The sequence below is a fragment of the Misgurnus anguillicaudatus genome, chromosome 10 (assembly GCF_027580225.2).
Source record: "Misgurnus anguillicaudatus chromosome 10, ASM2758022v2, whole genome shotgun sequence".
Classification (NCBI taxonomy): Eukaryota; Metazoa; Chordata; class Actinopteri; order Cypriniformes; family Cobitidae; genus Misgurnus; species Misgurnus anguillicaudatus.
In genome coordinates, this window is record NC_073346.2 from 12,857,126 (window position 1) to 12,878,296 (window position 21,171).

Below are 21,171 nucleotides of genomic sequence, written 5' to 3' on the forward strand. Positions count from 1 at the left end.
AAGAAATTATGTTTTTTGAGAAAAACATTCCAGGATTTTTCTCATTTTAATGGACTTTAATAGACCCCAACCACTTAACACTTATTTTTTTTAAAACAGAGTTTTAAAAGACTCTAAATGATCCCAAACGAGGCATAAGGGTCTTATCTAGCAAAATGATTCCTGTGATGCACCAGCGCGACCTCACGCAATACGTCATCACGTCAAGAGGTCACAAATGACGAATGCGAAACTACGCCCCAGTGTTTACAAGTGTGGAGAAAGAGGACCGTTCAGAGTTGTTGAATGTCGAATGATCCTAATTAATGTCTTTGTGTCAGTTTAATGTTTAAAATGGTTCGCAAATGTGCGTTTCATATATGTAACACGTGACCTTTCTACGTCACAAGCCAATTATGTGAGGTCGCGCTGGCGCTTCACAGGACCGGAGATAGACGAGAAATTGTGGTTTAAAAGTGCATATTTTTTATTTTTCTTGTCAAAAGTGACAATCTTTTTGCTAGATAAGACCCTTATGCCTCGTTTGGGATCGTTTATAGTCCTTTGAAACTTCGTTGAAAAAACTGTTTAGTGTTAAATGTTGGGTTCCATTAAAGTCCATTAAAATTAGAAAAATCCTGGAATGTTTTCCTCAAAAAACATATTTTTTTCTCGACTGAACACAGAAAGACATCAACATTTTGGATGACATTGTGGTGAGTAAATTATCTGGATTTTTTTTTTAAGAAAATTGACTAATCCTTTAAACCTCACCTGGTGGACCTTTTAAGGCAGCAGAAACGCCGAATAGCAGCTGTTTTTTCAGCTGAGCCCTTTGGTTGCTGTGATACTTCTGCTTTGTTTATCAGTCGTTGTACAATGCGCCAGTTGGTTGTTGTGATATTTGCCCTGCCCCTCCTCCACTATTACGTAAAGTTCGATATTAAATGTGTTCTCAGTTTGTCACTCCACAGAAAAATGTGTTAATAACCATCTAGCCAAACTGATTAAAAAACTGCAACCTAAATGGATGCTTGCGTCGCAATAAGGGCTGTGACAATTAATCGTGCAAATGCACGTTTTCTCAATGAATGAATTTGAATGAATTACGGTAAAATGCCGCCACCTCCAAAAACCAGAGGGCGCTCTTGTGCAGAAACCCCATTTGTGCTACAGAAGAAGTAACATTACAAACGCTATTCCAGAAAATATCTAGAGAGGCATATTAAAGGTGCAGTGTGTAACATTTAGAAGGATCTAATGACAGAAATGCTATATTATAAACATGACTATAGTATCAATGGTGTATAAAGACCTTACATAAATGTACTGTTATGTATTTATAAGGACTTCCAACTGATCACACAGCCGTAGTACATGCACAAGTTGTGCATGAAACACAGAATCGGGGCCAGAATCTTTTTAATGGGGAACGCGATGCATCGATGCACAACCCTAGTAGTAATTGTGTTAGGTGCAGCGACATGCTCTGTGGTTCCAATGCATCATCGAGCCACCATGTTAGCCCGCCCAAATAATACTGAACACAGAAACGTGACAAAACTGTTTAATCATTTAAGATTACTGGCAGTTGTTTTGTTTTTGTAGTTTACATCCCGACCGCTAGATAGCAGTCTTCTTATCTCTAAACTTCAGGAGTGACAGGAAATAAAAGTTACTGACAGCTTTCCTATAATATTATCATATTCTATTCCCAAAATAAGAAATATCACAGTATATTGCATTGCTTGCCATATCGGAATGTATTGCATTGAACAGTACCGTGACCATTGTATCGGGATACGCATCGCATCGCCAGATTCTTGCCGATACACAGCCCTACTGTTTAACGGTGTAACTCCACAATTAAATATTACACAGTTCACAGTCTTTATCATTGTGTTTCAGCAACATCTTCTAACATTTATAATGTGTACAGAAACATTTCTCGAAAATAGTTTACACGAGCTTAAAACCGATTAAAAAACAAATATTTTCTCACGCAATACTATGCTGCAACTATTTATTTACTATTTATTTACTATTTAATTGTATCCTCCATTTTTGTCACAGATAATATTGCCATGGACCAGACTGTATAAAAAGGCATCATGGATTCTAACCAATCCATACAGCATGCAGTCTGCCGATCCCCAGGACAAACCCCACCTCGTCTATATGCTGATCCAACACCAATCCATGCTCACTCCACTTAATGAACTAACAAGAGTCAATAGAAAGTATAAAAAGACAGTCTTGGAAAGCACACTGTGAAAATGTGAGCTCTATTAAACAGACTTTTAAATGTGCACTTACACACAGTGTGTTGTTAATGAAGCACTTTTGTGGATATTAAAGATGGAAATCATTAGCGAATGAACAATTTTGGCTCTCATTCTGAAAGCATTTAACAATTCAGGTTTCTTATGAGTCAATTCTTCGAATGCATTTAGTCTTACCCAGTTCTTTATGACTTTATTTCATAAGCCAAACATAAAAGTGCCACTTGTGGCTCTCTAACATGAAATTTCAATGTGGTTTCACCATAGTCACAGTCCTCCTTTCAATTCAGTGTCTCCTTTCAATTCAGATTCTATCTGAACAATTTGTTTACATTTACTGTAATGCTTACAGTAATTCTTGAATATCACATACTGATAAAATGCAATTTCATTTGAAGACTGTATGCACAGCAAGTTGCTTTGGATAAAAGCTTCTGCCAAATGCATAACTGTATATGTATATGTAAATGCGAATCAAGCTATAAATGGTTTTCTTATAATTGTCTCTGCACATTATTCTGGGATAGCAGAAATATATACTTAAAAACTCCTGTATAGCTCGGTGGTATAGCATTGCGCTAGCAGTACAAAAAGTTCATGGGTTCAAACTCAGGGAACACATATGCTGATAAAAATGTATACCTTGTAATGCACTGTTTGTGTAAAAGCATCTACCAAATGCGTAAATGTTAATGTAAAAACATACCAGCAACACCTACAGTCCTCCATTCTACCAACTAGCCATCAAACCATCAGTGGCTGAAAGCACCATTAGGGTTAAAAGAAATTAAATGGGTTCATCAGAGTAACCGACCACACAAACAAGCTTATCTGTAGCAGTGAGATGACCTGCTGTACGTTCCTGTGTGCCATGACGTACCAGCACTAAACAAATCAATTTACACCAACCAGCAAACTCAATCAGATCAATCTGAATTTGGACTAAATCCAAATACAACGTTTGCAATTTGATTGTTATTAAACACAAATAAAGTTTCTGGGTTTGTTTGTTTTTTTCCATTTGGATAAAGTCTAGCCTAAGTTTATCCCACACTATAATGATTGCACGCAAAGTGATCTTGCAGAAAAAAACAACAAGTCACACATAAGCACACAAGTCTGCTTTTGAGGTTTTGAAGGCTCTGTTAAATTCCCACAATACCCCTGGCTTTGAGTTTTATTTAAAATTCTGTCACGGTACAATAAAATCATCATGGCCTAATTACAACTCCGGCGATTACTGCGAAGTTTAATTAGCGAAAACAAGACATGGCACAATGAAGTTCCCACCAGATTCACACAGAAGATCCCTAAATCTCTAGTGCGCTTGTGCATCTCTGTGAAAGTGCTTTGGGTCAGTTATTTTGAGTAAATCTCATGAGGCCACCAGTATAGCTTATCCCTCTCCGAACTTTCTGTTTATTTCTGATGCTAACATGTATGGACTGGAGCAACACAGCGGTGAATCTGGGTTATACTTTGTTTTTTTCATTTCCTGCAGTGTCCAAAGCAACAGGATGTAGGTTTAAGAGCTGCGCCCCAATTTGCATACTTACTGTATACTATGCCCTATAGTATGTACTATTTTTGTGTCGGAAAATTACCTATTTTTGAGTGCAGAACAACACAGTATGCACACACTGATACATAATAACACGAAATAGAAGTGACGCTGTGATCCTTAAGAAATTTCAGAATACAAGTCAGTTTTGCATTCAAGCATTTCTTCACTTATTATTTTTCATGTGATATTTACGCTGTAGTTAAATTTATTGAATTTGTGACGCATAATGTATTTAATATTTTAATGCGTCCTCTCGGGCTGAGTTGTGGGTAATCACCCGCTTGAGTGTCCATGGATCGAATTTTAACCTACAAACAGTAGACCATCTGGGAACTTTTTGGATACTTATTTTAACATACTATGATTTGAGACATACTATTTCTAATTTCAAATACTATTTAGGATGCAGATTGGGACACAGGGACTACAGCAGAGGCTAGCGCTTTAACCTATACAGTCTATGGCTTTAACACTCAACAGGAAATAGCTCACTGATGCCACCTAATGAACTTATCAGGGCATTGCAACCGAGTGTTATGACAATGGTGTGAGAGAGAGACTGTACTGCATTACCTCGACAGCCACAATGATGAGGATGAGCTGAGTCTCTGATTCGGTGAAGTATGCTTTCACATTCGGGGACAAACCGATTAAGGCACAGTTGGTCACCACAGCAATAATACTCATGGTCTCAAATGCCAGCTAGAAGACAGAAGTACAAATGTTAATGGTGAAAATGTTGTGTAAATACAGTACAATTTAAAATTTTATAAGACTTTACTATATGTTCCTTATAACCTTAAAGACCTTTCAGATAAATGGTAAACACAAAACATTTGTTTTGTGGACACATAATCAAATTGACGTGTCATGGTTTGTTTTGACTCATGCAAGAATTTTCGTTTCTAATCTTTAGAAAAGTAAAAAACTTTGGGTGTAAAAGTCTTGTCATTATAGTTTTACTACACTTGTTGATTTGGTATAAAGTTTAAGTTTGTTTGTAACACTAATTACTGTCTGTTTTAAATGTACTGCAATTTTCTCTACTTCTGTCGCCTCACACATAATCAGCTCTTTCTCACCTGCCACACCCCGATATCTGCGGCTGGTACTGAAAAGGGACGCTTGAAGACGTGGCACATTTTGAAGGCATCAGAATAAACCTCGGTGATGTTGTTCAGTACCACCAACACAGCAGCCAATGGGTACACACAGGAGAAAAGACTCACATAGCCGAACAGCAGGAACTGCTCAAGGTAGTCGTCAAAAGTGCCCTGATGATAAAAGTAATTTCGCAAAGATAAGCGTCTTAACAAAAACATTATCACTTTATGAAGTCAAGTGGTTTGTTGTTATATAATGGAAATAAAGATTTCATTGCTCTTTATATTGAAACTACTGTATGTAGAAATACTGGTAACACTTTTATACGGGGACCTCACTTTTACCAATTTGCCTATTAGCTTGCATATTGGCCATTTAAATTAGTAGTTAAAAAGCACATAATGATGCATGCAATAACCACATTCTTCATCCATTTATCCTATAGCCTACTATACCTACACTTAAAGGTGCAGTGTGTAAATTTTTGCGGCATCTAGTGGTGAGGTTGCGCATTGCAACCAACGGTTCAGTCCACTGCTCACCCCTCGCTTTTGAAACGCATAGAGGAACTACGTTAGCCGCCACCGGACAAACATGTCATCGTCGGAGAAAACGCAGTAAAAAAGTTTGTCCGTTAAGGGCTTCTGTAGAAACATGGCGGCACAAAATGGCGACTTCCATGTAAGGGGACCCTCAGTGTATGTAGATAAAAACATCTCATTCTAAGGTAATAAAAACATAACGATGCATTATGTAAGGTCTTTATACACCCCTGATCATATAGTTTTGTATAATATTTTGCATTTATGTCAAGTGATTCTTCTAAAAATTACACACTGCACCTTTAAACACTACAATAACTACATGTACTAAGCATTAATAAGCAAAAAACTAAAAAAATTAAAAAAAAAAATCCTATACTGAAATGTAACCGAAATCTCTGACACAGTCCATCTAATACGAAGTCCATCTATGTGGTAAGCTATAAAACGGGTGACTCAGACATCATCATGGTTATAATCTTATCATATTAACTTATAAACGCTTACATTACCATATCAACGTCTATTTTAGCATGGTTCCTGCCCTAATAAATGACTGTGGGAACTGCACTGGGATTTTTACATGAGAAGAATTGGATAGGCAATTAAAACAGAGCTATTTTACATATAGAAGTCTTAAAGGTACAGAAAACTGATGGTACACAAACAGTATTTCTAATTGTATGAGTAAAATGCATTGAAAGAGAACAATGAAATAAATTTGTCTATCCATTTTTAACCAAGGCTATTATTTAGGATGGACAATTATTTCCAATTCTCTCAACCAATTTCTTCACATTCCTTTATTTACATTAACCTATGTATTTTCTTTACTGTTTATTTTGCACTGTTTGCACAGTTTTATTTGCCTTATATGTCTACTGTAGACACTGCACATAATCTGTAATGTATGCATAGCCTCATAATCATATTTTAAACTATTTACTGTATTAAGAGTTACTGGTATATACAGTACAGTGCTGTACCAGATATGTGTTCATGTCAGTTTCCAGCTGAACTTGTTCCAGCAGAGGGAGCTCTTTGTCACCCATTAGCCGCCTCATTCTCTTATGGGCCTTCTTGTTCCTCCTCCTCTGTAGCCAGTAGGGCAGGAAGGCCTCCATTATTTGGTTAAGGATTTGAGAGGTGATGAGCAGGGTGGCCAGACTCTGAGTCCAAAGACAGACCAAAAGCAAAATTACAACTTAAGATGATTGCTTATGATAAAGCCCTAAATAAGTCAAGTCATCAGAGAACAGCTTTTTTTTAATAAAACACTTACGTGTCTCAGAAGCTCCATGTTTTGCATTACGAAGGCAATATAGAATAGAGAGGCAAAGCAGTTTACGAAGTTAAACTGGAAACAAGAAAACAGAAATTAGTTCAATTATATTTGCACTTGTAAAACAGCATAATTTTCAAATTTCCAAAGCACCTACACCTTTTGACCAACAAATCTATGCATTTATATAATAAATGTGTATTTTTAAAGAAGTATCGCAGAGTTTACTATAAATAGACACACTGTAACAAAATGCAGAGTAAAGTTTAAACAACTTAATTTTGCAAGTCAATTCAACCTACTTTTTAAAGTTTTGACTTGTGATAAGTTGACATAACTTAGAAGTTGAAATTGTTTACTGTACCTAATTTGTTAAGTTAAAGTAACATAAACATGATATGATATCATTTTTTACAGTGCACATGCATATTTACCATAGAATTACTATGATTGTATTTATGCCAATGGTTTTTGCAGGCCTGGAAATGACAAAAATATCTCTAATATTTTAGGTTTTCAATGACCATTGGAGCCTGTGTTGCAGATTGAACAATCATCTGTAAAATCTGTAAATTAAAGGGCCCGTATTATTCCAATTCAACTTTTACAAGGTGTTTGGATATTAATGTGTATTGGCAACAACAATGAAAAAAATCCACCCTCTCGCAGATTCTCTTGTTAATGTGACATCACACAAACAAATCCCTGCCCATGGCCACTGACTGACTGGTTAATTTTATCCAAAAGCTTTTCTAAATGTGTTTGTTATCATGCTGTAGCGCTAGTGCGCACAATGCTATTGTCTCAAAATGTATTCACAGGAATCAGATCTATTTTTAACCTAAAGCGCTCACTGTCTGTTTGTAAGGGAGTGAGGAGTAGTAGCTCATTTGCATTTAAAGGTACACACACACAAAAAACGTGATATTTTGGTCATGCTTTAATAAATGAACTGTGGGGTATTTTGACCTGAGACTCATTCTAGGCACACTTGAGACTTACAGTCTTGTTCAAAATAATAGCAGTACAATGTGACTAACCAGAATAATCAAGGTTTTTAGTATATTTTTTATTGCTACGTGGCAAACAAGTTACCAGTAGGTTCAGTAGATTCTCAGAAAACAAACAAGACCCAGCATTCATGATATGCACGCTCTTAAGGCTGTGCAATTGGGGTATTAGTTGAAAGGGGTGTGTTAAAAAAAATAGCAGTGTCTACCTTTGACTGTACAAACTCAAAACTATTTTGTACAAACATTTTTTTTCTGGGATTTAGCAATCCTGTGAATCACTAAACTAATATTTAGTTGTATGACCACAGTTTTTTAAAACTGCTTGACATCTGTGTGGCATGGAGTCAACCAACTTGTGGCACCTCTCAGCTGTTATTCCACTCCATGATTCTTTAACAACATTACACAATTCATTCACATTTCTTGGTTTTGCTTCAGAAACAGCATTTTTGATATCACCCCACAAGTTCTCAATTGGATTAAGGTCTGGAGATTGGGCTGGCCACTCCATAACATTAATTTTGTTGATTTGGAACCAAGACTTTGCCCGTTTACTAGTGTGTTTTGGGTCATTGTCTTGTTGAAACAACCATTTCAAGGGCATGTCCTCTTCAGCATAGGGCAACATGACCTCTTCAAGTATTTTAAAATATGCAAACTGATCCATGATCCCTGGTATGCGATAAATAGGCCCAACCCCATAGTAGGAGAAACATGCCCATATCATGATGCTTGCACCTCCATGCTTCACTGTCATCACTGTGTACTGTGGCTTGAATTCAGAGTTTGGGGGTCGTCTCACAAACTGCCTGTGGCCCTTGGACCCAAAAAGAACAATTTTACTCTCATCAGTCCACAAAATGTTCCTCCATTTCTCTTTAGGCCAGTTGATGTGTTCTTTGGCAAATTGTAACCTCTTCTGCACATGCCTTTTATTTAACAGAGGGACTTTGCGGGGGATTCTTGAAAATAGATTAGCTTCACACAGACGTCTTCTAACTGTCACAGTACTTACAGGTAACTCTAGACTGTCTTTGATCATCCTGGAGGTGATCATTGGCTGAGCCTTTTGCCATTCTGGTTATTCTTCTATCCATTTTAATGGTTGTCTTCCGTTTTCTTCCACGTCTCTCTGGTTTTGCTCTCCATTTTAAGGCATTGAAGATCATTTTAGCTGAACAGCCTATCATTTTTTGCACCTCTTTATAGGTTTTCCCCTCTCCAATCAACTTTTTAATCAAAGTACGCTGTTCTTCTGAACAATGTCTTGAACGACCCATTTTCCTCAGCTTTCAAATGCATCCTTAAATAGGGGCCACCTGATTCACACCTGTTTCTTCACAAAATTGATGACCTCAGTTATTGAATACCACACTGCTATTGTTTTGAACACACCCCTTTCAACTAATTCAACTACTTGCCCAATTGCACAGCCTTAAGAGCGTGCATATCATGAATGCTGGGTCTCATTTGTTTTCTGAGAATCTACTGAACCTACTGGTAACTTGTTTGCCACGTAGCAATAAAAAAATATACTAAAAACCTTGATTATTCTGGTTAGTCACATTGGACTGCTATTATTTTGAACAAGACTGTATATTACATCTTGTAAAAATGTGAGAAACTACAAAGGGCATACAACACTCCAAAACAATCCTTAAAACATACCACCAAAACCTTGAGAACAAGATGATTCTGAAATGAAGACTCAAGTCTGTGGTTTTCTACAAAAAAAAAAAACATGGAATAAAATGTACTGTATTACTCTGATGTCAGGAAACATTACACAAGCATTATTAGTATTAGACACTTATAGCATTTACAAGAAATTGTGGCAAAGTCAAACAAATATAACTTAGGCATAAATAATAGCTTTTTAGGTGACCTTGCTGGTAAAGGCTAGTTTTAAAGTCTTAAATTTGGGATTAAACGGAAGTTGCAAGTTTCTTTATTTCCAATGTATTGTATATGCAAGTTAAACTGTTTTTGAAATGAAATAAAAATGTAGGACTAGATTTTGTCCATCGGGAACCGATTGGATCATTGCAAGTTGGGCGTTCCTAATAAAACAAAAGGATGATCAACTACAGCCAGTCCCCAATAGACCCGCCCTTGCACCATAACCCATTACAGAAAAATAAGTCATTTTGAGAGGGGTTGGAGATTTTTGCTAGATGGGATACAACTACAGCCTAAATCCCATAAAATATTGGGTTTAGGTGAAGGGAAAGATCCCACACCCCAAACTAAGTTTAGGGATGGGTTGTGCATTGTCCATCAACTGCTTCTCGAACACCCGGGCAACACATGTAGTACACAAGCATTTTTTCCTTTTAGAAATATATACAGTGAGGAAAATAAGTATTTGAACACCCAGCTATTTTGCAAGTTCTCCCACTCAGAAATCATGGAGGGGTCTAATATTGTCATCGTAGGTGCATGTCCACTGTAAGAGACATAATTTTTTAAAAATCCAGAAATCACAATATATTATATTTTTAAACTATTTATTTGTATGATACAGCTGCAAATAAGTATTTGAACACCTGTCTGACAAAGAGCTGGGACCACCGTTTCCAAGGTTACTGTTGGTAATACACCAAGATGTCATGGATTGAAATCATGCATGGCACAGAAGGTTCCCCTGCTTAAACCAGCACATGTCCAGGCCCGTCTTAAGTTTGCCAATGACCATTTGGATGATCCAGAGAAGTCAGGGAAGAAAGTCATGTGGTCAGATGAGACCAAAATAGAACTTTTTGGTCATAATTCCACTAAACGTGTTTGGAGGAAGAAGAATAATGAGTACCATCCCAAGAACACCATCCCTACTGTGAAGCATGGGGGTGGTAGCATCATGCTTTGGGGGTGTTTTTCTGCACATGGGACAGGGCAACTAAACTTGCCCTGTATTAAGGAGAGGATGACCGGGGCCATGTAATGCGAGATTTTGGGGAACTACCTCCTTCCCTCAGTTAGAGCATTGAAGATGGGTCGAGGCTGGGTCTTCCAACATGACAATGACTCGAAGCACACAGCCAGGATAACCAAGGAGTGGCTCTGTAAGAAGCATATCAAGGTTTTGGCATGGCCTAGCCAGTCTCCAGACCTAAACCCAATAAAGAATCTTTGGAGGGAGCTCAAACTCTGTTTCTCAGCGACAGGCCAGAAACCTGATGGATCTAGAGAAGATCTGTGTGGAGGAGTGGGCCAAAATCCCTCCTGCAGTGTGTGCAAACTTGGTGAAAAACTACAGGAAACATTTGACCTCTGTCATTGCAAACAAAGGCTATTGTCCCAAATATTAACATTGACTTTCTCAGGTGTTCAAATAACAATTTCAGACCCCTCCATGATTTCTAAGTGGGAGAACTTAAAAAATTAGCAGGGTGTTGAAATACTTATTTTTCTCACGGTATGTTTCCAAATTTGTGGTTGGTGAGCTCAGGGTTGTACCGTTTAGGTCTCCTGACGTTGGGTTTCAGGTGAGAGGATCTAGTTTTTGTGTTAAGGTGAGAGGATCTAGTTTGATCTATTTCAATCACCATCCAGATGGTGTAATACTGGTGTTCGAGAGAAGTCTGTCGTTCATAAGCCTTTATAACGCTACGTACGTTTCGACAGCTTTTTGTGTCTTCATCAGGCGAGGCTTAAACATGGTAGGTTAGTGTTAGGTTTGGATTAAAACAGCGCTCATCAAACAACATTTTGGCAGAGGCTTTATCCCTTCTCACCATAACTGGTTGGAGGTTAACGTTCTTGACTTTAAGATTATAAGGGCACATGAATTAGAAAAATAGGCCTAATGATACAGATACATAAATAAAAAAACATTAAAATATTTAATAAAAAATTAGATTGTGAATTTCGATTTCATGGTGACTCTAACTTACACTACAAATAAAGTCAAGAGTTGAACAGTAATTAAGTTAAAAGATGAAAGCAAAGTGAAAGGAAAAAGATGGATTACATACCCCAGTGTGTGAGAAACTCTGCTGCATAGCGATAAAGTAAGTTCATGATTTCGATAACCACAGCGTAGATGATACTGGGAACGAACAGTAGGATGCTGGTTGCAAAGTTTGGATCGTCATTGTATATACTTATGGCCCAGTGCTCCATCATAAAGTAGACCATCATCACGTAAAAGGACAGATACAAGCACAGCAATACGAAAGGAAGTGACACAAGGTAAATCCTTAACTGCCGCCTGTGTTGAGAATACAGATAATAAAAAATGAGCAAATATCAATATTGTCTTCAGTTTATCATGCTTTATATATATTTAACTTCACGAACTAAAATAACGCGTGTTGTTTCCAGCATATGATGTACAAAATAGTGTATGAGACGAACTCGCAGTGATGAACACGTAATATCCTCTTGTCAAAATGGAAATCCTAAAACATTTTCTTTATAATCCACATTTAGATTTCTCTTTCCTGACTGTTTTGCTTTCTGTGCTTTCGTGTTCATCACTACTACACCACTATGCTCGTATGCTACGTACTGAACAGCCAGGCCATTTTCTAATATAACTCTGATTGTGTTTGTCTGAAAAAAAAAACACAATCATATACATCAAGGATGACTTAAGGATGAGTAAATCATGGGTCAATTTTCATTTTTGGGTGAACTATTCCTTTAAGACAATACTGGATGTGCAGTTTTCCTGGCAAAGTTTAGAGTATCCCTAATATTTGCACATCAATTGGATTGCTATTTTAGCAGATGTCAATATTATGTCGTGTAATAATGTAATTAACAAAACTAATTGGCTTGTTTGTTTTTAATTTCTTAACGCCCATGGTGAGAACAAGTTAATCCACAGACACAAGTAAATCTATACACAAGGTCAATCTGGCATCTCCAATTCACCAAATGCCAAGTTCACACTAGATTGCCAAGATTTCAAGCCTGATTCGCAAGTCATCAAGCTCGCCAACAGGTCGGGCTATGGGGCAAATCAGCATGCAGTCAGTGCTCTCCAATCTTTATGAGAGAACCAGTCAACAACGCATCAAAGAGGCTCGCTTACACCTCGCCGATGCCAGACAAATATCTAGCATGATAATCTAGCATGACATGTGATGAGCTAAAGCCAATGAGAGCAAGGCATAGGTTGGGGTACTCACGTATGCTGATTAATTTTTCACCCACTTTCATTTTTTTTCAGGGTTTTCGAGAGAAGATCATTGTGCAAACAGCTTGCAGGGCTAATTTCTTTCTCATGTCTATTTTCAAATAAACAATTCCTGTTTCACGTGTTGTTTTCCATCAATTCCCATTCCACTTCTCAGTTTTTCATGACAAAACGTGTATTTTTGTGTAACTGTTTGAGGTACTACAAGTAGCGTCCTGTCAGCCTTGACGACAAACTTAGGTTCATCCTGTTGTTTCTTTGCTAATGCAGCATCTAGTCAGCAAATTAACTACTTCATAATGATATAAAGCAACAAACGCACTCAGAAAAACAATCAACATGGATTTTTTTGCCAATAGCCGATTGTTTCACCAATGAACTATCGGTGCCGATTAATCGGCAAAACCGATTAATCAGTCTATTTCTACTAGGCACACCTGAGACTTATGTTAAATATTGTTAAAATGGGCATAATATTTTCCCTTTAATGCCCTATTTTTATAAAGCTGTTTTAAGACTTTATCTATAATAAAATGCAATTTAAAATCATTATTAAAATAAACTGATGTAAATTTGCACTGAATATTTCAGAACTGGGACCTGGAGCTAGGGTAGACCGGTTCTTCTCGTCCAGTGACTGGATTAAACCCCAGTTCTCCGTGAAACCCAGGCCTCGGTTCTTCAAAGGCTTTCCTGCGACTCAACGTACCCCATTTGTACGCTAACGTAGCGCTGTATCTCTTCCACACTTCCAGAAAAACCGTTGACCACACCAGGTTAAAGACAGCGAACAGCACATACTTGTCATAGTCCTCCCAGTCAAAGAGGTAGTATGGAATACCGATTAGAGCCATGGGAACCAAGGCTATTGTAAAATACTCCAGAAACCCAAAGTAGAGTGCCAGTCCCTCACCGAAGTAAGATCTGACCTCATCTAAATCATAAAGACAAAGACAACATCTTTAGTTAATACAGTTTAGAGTTATCATCACATACATCCAACAAATATGACAAATACTGTATCTGTTCATCAATGCTGACGTAACTATAATTATTGTGAAATTCTTTTGACAATAAATGATCTCAGAAGAAATGATATAAGAAGTCCTGGGTTTAAAGTTCATGTTGAGATAGTGACTCATCCAGTGGCTGGAAGGTCAGTTTGATCCGTTTGTACCAAGAGAAAGAGAGTTTCTTGAGATCGTCTTTCTGATGGAGAGGAAAATACTGCACTAGGATACCTTTGGACTGCAGTCGTCGTACTGGAAAAGAGTTTACAAATAAACCACAGCATTAAAATGCATTACATTTACAGTACATGTATGCATTTATGTATTTAACAGGGCATTAAAGCTTAACATTTTTATTAGTATGGTAATCGAACCCACGATTTTTGCTCTGATAATGCAGTGCTCTACCAATTGAGTGACAGAAGCATGTAAACAAGCATAAAAAAATACTAAAGCAGGCTATTGTTAAAATGCAAATATTATTTAAATGTCTTGAATAGTGTTGTCGCTTACCGTGTTTTCTGGACTATAAGTTGCACTTTTTTCATAGTTGCGACTTATATGTCAAAATAAATTTATATGAAACAAGAGAAACCATTACCGTCTACAGCTGCGAGAGTCCGCTCTATGCTGCACCTGTATTTATGTAATTCAATGGATTCAGTGATGTGGAATGACTTTGGGACTTTTTTTAACTTGATTTGGCTTGTAGTGTTAATTTAGCCTATTCAGTCTCCCAGGTATGTTCGATATGCCATTGTTTTCGGTGAATAAATGGTAATGTTACGTTAACATGTACGGACACCTTTTCAGCCTGCTGTTCTGTGTGCCATTGTTTAGTTGAATAACTTACCTTTCCAGACTAAATGTCTGTTTTTAGGCTTGGATTTTGTGAAATCATTTTTTTTATAAACACGACGTATAGTCCAGTGCGACTTATCTATGTTTTTTTTCCTTCAAAACACATTTTTGACTGATGCAACTTATACTCTGGAGTCCAGAAAATACGGTATATTTGCAGCATTTTTATGGGTTTTCACAAACTCCCCCAGGCACAACGAAAAGGTCTAGATGGAAATAGGTCATATTAGCCCTTTCACATAGAGATTATGGAAAATACAAGGACAATGCGTCCCTGGATTTATTCACACTGCCAATGAATTTTCGGAATCTGTGGGTGCATTTACACATATACTGTAAAGATCCCGTAAAAACATGTGACGTATTTAAAGTCCATCACTTGGTAGTTTTTTCCGCAGTGTCTAAAGTTTGCTTATTATCCATGCATGTGCATTTTTGTTTATTTAGTTAATTATACGATCATAAAGGTGCAAGTGACGAGCTGTTCTGTTATGCTGGTAAATGATCTCATTCAATCCAGTTTGCATACATTTCTTTTTGTTAATCTGCATTTAAAGGGATAGCTCACACAAAAATTTAAATACTGACATCATTTAATCACTCTCATGTTGTTACAAACCTGTATACATTTCTTTGTTCTGATGAACACAAAAGAAGATATTTTGTGAAATGTCTGTAACCAAAGCAATAATAAGCCCCATTCACTTCCATAGTAGGAAAAAAGAAAACTATGGAAGTGAATGGGGCTCACAAACGTTTTGGTTACAAACATTCCTCAAAATATCTTTCTTTGTGTTCATCAGAACAAATACATTTATACAGGTTTGAAACAACATCAGAGTGAGTAAAAGATGACAGAATTTTCATTTTTGGGTGAACTATCCCTTTAAATTCCCCGTGTCAAAGAGCTGACACTTCTTGTTGCGATGACACAGGCATCCTCACTATGGCGCAACCCTTACTGTGCATTCACACCAGACACGGTAGAGGCGGCAAGCACCAGTAATTAGTAATTTTCTGCGGTGTGGTACATGCGAATTGAGCGTTGCCGCGGGAAAAGCGTGAGTTGAAAAATCTGATATTTGGTGGAAAATCGCACCGCGTTTACCAATCAGGAGCTTGCTCTACTAGTGACGTGATTACAGGAAGCCAGTGTAGTCGCAGAAGCCGCTCCCATGACGCGAATTTCCACATGAATGTTTCGAATGACTAGAATTTCACTCGAGGCTTTTACGCCCGAATTAAGCGAGTAACTCAAATGTTCAAGTGCTCAACTATGCACGAATAGCGCATTTTTGCCGGCTCTACCACGTCTGGTGTGAATGCACAGTTACGGCATTGTTTTTGCCTTTTGTTCACAAGGAACACATTCCGTAAATGTTACAGCAATGATACTGAGTGATCCCATAGCATTTACAGGACGTGTTTGTGTTCTCTGCCAATTTTACGTAAATTTTCTGAAATTAAAATGCTGTGTGAATGGGATAGAACTGCAGAAATGCAGTTTATAACAAAAACAAACTTACCAACTGATTTTCCTGGATAAAGTTTAAGTTTGGGATATCCAGGAACATGATCTTCATTCTTAGCCCTTAACGTCTCCAGCTCATGTTTGACAATATACTGACACTCCGCAACACTGAGAAACCCATCACCGTCTCCTAAATGCACAGACCCATCATAAAACATTACATCTGATCGCATCTGTGTTCGATACCATATTTCATTCATTTTAAATAAAATATGCCCTGCATGGGAAATCTATTTCAAACAAGCCATTTATCTGTTAGAAGCAAATTAAAACATGACTCTGCATATTTCTGATGTTCTCTTACAACTAATCCTCACCTTCGAAGTCTTTGAAGCTTTCTCTGTTGGCATAGGTGAATCCTCGCATTGTCCCATCTTGAAACTCTTTAAACATTCCTACCTCTTCAGCTCCAACTAAGAGCCTTTGTAATGTGGATCCCACCAACATGATGTTCGGGTTGGGCTTCTGACCATCTTGAACTGGAAGTATCAGTTGCTCCACCAACAGCTCCGCTCCTGTAAGAGGAATCACAGTGTTGGAAACATTTTGCCAGCTCAAATTTCTGATAAATATTAAACAAGCATTTAACTGACAATACAAAACTGCACTTTCCTGAACTATGTTCTCTAAAGGGGATCGCACACCGGTGTCATGAGCAATTCGGTCCCCCCTGGCAATTCGGTCTCCCCTACTGTAGGACCCTCGCATGATTCCATTGGCTGAAAAACTCCTCATGGGTAGTTTTCTTAGCATCTTATTACAATTCCTACAAAATCGCGTTATGATTTATGTAGTTAGAACGTTGTTAAAATTACAATTGATGTCTTTTAAATGATATGTTTCATATAGTAGTATATAAATGAGGCTATAGGAGGGAGATTTACACATTGCTTGTGTCATTTTATTATTTAGATTATTATACTGTACCCTTTCCACTTTTGTACTGTGTAAAGTTAATAAATTACTTATACAAAACATGATTACTACATAGCTGAATCACACATTAAAATTATAATTTATAATTACTACAATTTACTATTAAAAAAAATACATTTCGTAAGGTATTTTAATCATTTACAAAAATAAAAGTATTGTTTTTGTAAAGCAGATGATGACACAAAAATACTGACGTGTCTGCAACATGAATATTATTTTATTATATTATTTTTTGTAAATTTTTATTTTAAAAAAATTGTATGCTATTTTGTACAACCTAATTAGCTCGCTAGACCGCTAATGCAGACGAGATATCGCAATGACAAATTTTTGAACAGGCATTAGTGCTAGGTACCAGTGGCGGCTGGTGACTTCTTTTTTTGAAGCGCACGATGCAAAGTTTGTCACAACATGTATGTAGCTTGTCATGTGTGTGGTTCGTCACTTCAAAATGTGTTCTGCGCTTTGAGAGATCGTGTGTGCATCACGTGTCATGCCAAAATAAGTGCCTGCTGCCTTGAACTTGAACGGAGACGCTCGCGTGTGCCGGATACTGGCACAATCTCATGCGTAATTAGAGTTTACTGTTAAGGGAGTGTCTTGCGTGTATTTAGGGAACGCAAGCGTCTTTTTTATCATAAACCGTTTTGACGCGTCTCCAACAGGCACTTATTTTGACAAAACACGTGATGCACACAGGATCTCTCCACACGCATGACACATGTTTTGGAAAAGGGAACCACACACGTGACAATCCGAACACTTATTATGAATTAGCGCATCCTCGGAAGTGCAGTCAGGAGCCGCCACTGCTAGGTACCAATCGGGGTCCTAGGGGAGACTGAATTGCCAGGGGGGACCGAATTGCTCAGACACCTGATGCAAAGCTCAGCGCCACGGCATTCTTGAAAAAAACAAAAAAATCAAACATTCATGCCGCCCAGCTTTGACTCAGGAAGTTGCCACACAGCGCCACTCACATAGTTTAACATTAAATAACATCATATTTGTCCCAAATCATTAACGATTAACATTGCCTGCTAACGTATATTTTGCATTTTGAAGTAGACGCTATCTGACGAAGCTAGCGCTATTTAATGTGCACTTCCGGTTTACGATACCTCCGAGTTGTCCTAGATGCGACTCGACGCGGTGCGACGCTGAGCTGCGCGGCCTGTGTGCGACCCCGTTAAGTGTGCATTAGATGGTAGACTAAATGAATATCCCACTCCCAAATAAGGTGCAAAGCTAGGGAATTTTGGAAATATTCCAAGTTGGAAACTTAAGGAATTAAAGGAAGTTATTTGTAACATTTTGATAATTTTAACAAAATGCATCACATAAAAACATTAGCTTCCTCAATAGCTAACTCGTCTTCATTTGTGTGCCACAATTCCCATATATTCCTATGTAATTTCCATGGAAAGTTTCGAATTTTGCAACCCTACTCCCAAATAAAGTCAAGTAACACAAGTTGCGCAATGTAAGTATTACTGTTCATAAATAATTGCATTAGCAGCAAAAAGGTGAAAATAAACTAATGAAAAATCACTTTGGACATTAGTAAGTTATCCCTAAAAGGAATACGTGGGATAAAAGCTGGAAACATTTATACGAGAATTTTAGGGATACAAGAATGAATTTCAAATACAGATGCAGAAAGCAAAATATTTGACAAAACATTTCGTTTCTGTCAAGCTCTATCCACTGATGTATCATGCATGGGGTCTCACCTCCATTTTGTTGTTTGTCTCTGATCCTGTTTAGAAACCAAGTGATGGCCTCTGTCTTCGTGTCATCAGCCAGCTCAAGGACCACCAGAGGGGTGAACGAAACATCACTGTCAGAAAACGACAAGCCGCTTTGCATTTTTCCTGATCCCTGTGTAACACAAGGGCCAAAACCTGTATAAAACATATCACTGTCTTCAGCATCACAAACAGTGGGATTTTCCTTAAGAACTGAGGAAACAGCTCCATTACCACCAATTTCATCTTTTGGAGATCAAATCCTTATGTGTATTCATAACTGCTTGTGTAAATATAAAAAAAATGCTAAATGTTTTATCAGGTAAATGTATTATTTCCATAAAATTTACAGTGAACTCTCAATAAATCATGCCACGTACACATGTACAAATATATTTTATGCAAGAAGTAATTTAAAAACACAGTAAAAAGTGTTTAAAACATTCCCAAAAGTCTATGGGTCATATATTTAATAAACTGAGAATTTAATAATACTGAATATGCGCTAAATAAAATAAATCATGTGAATAAGCATCCTGCAACAGTAAATGTCCTTTATTATATGCAAACCTGAAAAGTAACATTGCATGATAAGGTGTGGTAAAGTCATTGCAAACACTGGTCACATTGTGTTTAAACCAGAAAAGGCTGTGATGTATGGCTTTAAAGCACAACATTTGATACTTATTACAATAAATATGTAAACAAATATAGTAAACGGGGTTTGACAAGAGTCTGACTGACAGACCACTGGGCGGAGCTAAGATATGTTTCCCAAGAAGGAACATCCAAATGACACGCTACATGATCCTAGTTACATTTATACGAATAAATAACCAACAAATAGCACTCGTGCTGTCCCTTTGCAATGGCTAAATGTTTGTAAAAACAACATATAAATGGTTAATGCCGTGTTTCGGGCCCGAAACCCCATTGACAGACAGAATGTGTACTCACAGTCGTTCAGCTGTCCGGGAAGTGAACGAAACGTCAGCCCTGCACTTCAGATATCCATTTAAACCAGCTGATTTAAACACATCGGCTGAATTTATATTCACTTCAAGTGTTGAAGACAGAGAGGTACAAAGTTATGGCTCGACTTGAGCTCCTCCTTTACGTCATCCAGTAGCAGTTCAAACATAAAGTGGCATGGCATCTTACGCACACTGGCACGTGCCACTACGTTTTGTGGCAGTTGCGGTTTCCATTGGCTCGTACCAGTGGCTCATCGAGTGGCACTTCCGGTGTCTAGTGGCTCATGCCAGTATGTTTAGTGGCTCGTCGTAAAAAAACCTGACCCCTTCTTAAAACATACTGTAGGCAGATCCATTGAAATGCATAAAATAAAGGAAAAAAATGTGTTTGATTTAATAATTTGTATTCTGTAGGAGCTTACTTAAAAATCCTTTTTGCTACTTTGAAATAATTCAACAATTATTGGCGTGCATGTGTGTAAATGCGGTACTTTGCAGAAAAAAATATTATAATATTCTGCGAGATTCTTATAAATGACACTTTTAATTAAATACATTGGCACTGGTTACATAAAAACATGCCACTCACAGACTACATTTTCACAATTAATACATTTAGAAAAATTATATTAAAAACTAACAGTATTATACTGTACTATACAACATACTATATGGCTCAGACAAATGCTGTACTTTATTAAATATAAAATATTTGCCTTCCCATTTTAAATATTTACATTTTAATACTTAAATTATGAATTATGATCATACAATCCCTTGTTGAACGAGCATCGAGATCCTCAATCCAACAGACCTAAGTTTTATTGACCTGTATCAGTAGACAAGCCACTAAACGGTGTGGTATGAGCCATTGGACACCGGAAGTGCCACTCGACGAGCCACTAAACGGAGAGGCATGATCCACACCGGAAGTGCCACTCGACGAGCCACTAAACAGTGGCATGAGCCACTGGACACTGGAAGTGCCACTCGACGAGCCACTAAACGGAGAGGCATGATCCACACCGGAAGTGCCACTCGACGAGCCACTAAACAGTGGCATGAGCCACTGGACACCGGAAGTGCCACTCGACGAGCCACTAAAAGGAGAGGCATGATCCACACCGGAAGTGCCGCTAGACGAGCCACTGGTACGAGCAGATGGAAACCGGACGTTCCACAAAACGTAGTGGCACGTGCCA

At 37.7% G+C, this 21,171-nt stretch overlaps 1 protein-coding gene across 4 annotated transcripts in view; it reads right to left on the reverse strand.

Annotated features, from left to right (window-relative positions):
- The window catches only part of ano10a (anoctamin 10a), a 44,861-nt gene extending 24,700 nt beyond the window's left edge, over positions 1 to 20,161 (reverse strand). For 3 of the 4 annotated variants that reach the window (XM_073871886.1, XM_073871885.1, XM_073871883.1), the window contains exons 1-12: positions 19,953 to 20,160; positions 18,981 to 19,128; positions 16,629 to 16,826; positions 16,307 to 16,441; positions 14,047 to 14,171; positions 13,510 to 13,838; positions 11,741 to 11,976; positions 9,435 to 9,490; positions 6,754 to 6,828; positions 6,458 to 6,640; positions 4,908 to 5,099; positions 4,399 to 4,527 (exon numbers count right to left, since the gene is read on the reverse strand). In XM_073871886.1, coding sequence (XP_073727987.1) covers positions 4,399 to 4,527; positions 4,908 to 5,099; positions 6,458 to 6,640; positions 6,754 to 6,828; positions 9,435 to 9,490; positions 11,741 to 11,976; positions 13,510 to 13,838; positions 14,047 to 14,171; positions 16,307 to 16,441; positions 16,629 to 16,826; positions 18,981 to 19,116 — 1,794 coding nt within the window. In that variant the 5' untranslated portion in view covers positions 19,117 to 19,128; positions 19,953 to 20,160. Of the gene's footprint in view, positions 1 to 4,398; positions 4,528 to 4,907; positions 5,100 to 6,457; positions 6,641 to 6,753; positions 6,829 to 9,434; positions 9,491 to 11,740; positions 11,977 to 13,509; positions 13,839 to 14,046; positions 14,172 to 16,306; positions 16,442 to 16,628; positions 16,827 to 18,980; positions 19,152 to 19,952 lie in introns of all 4 variants that reach the window. The other variant, XM_073871884.1, reaches the window with a different exon arrangement.
- Between the last annotated feature and the right edge of the window lie 1,010 nt (positions 20,162 to 21,171).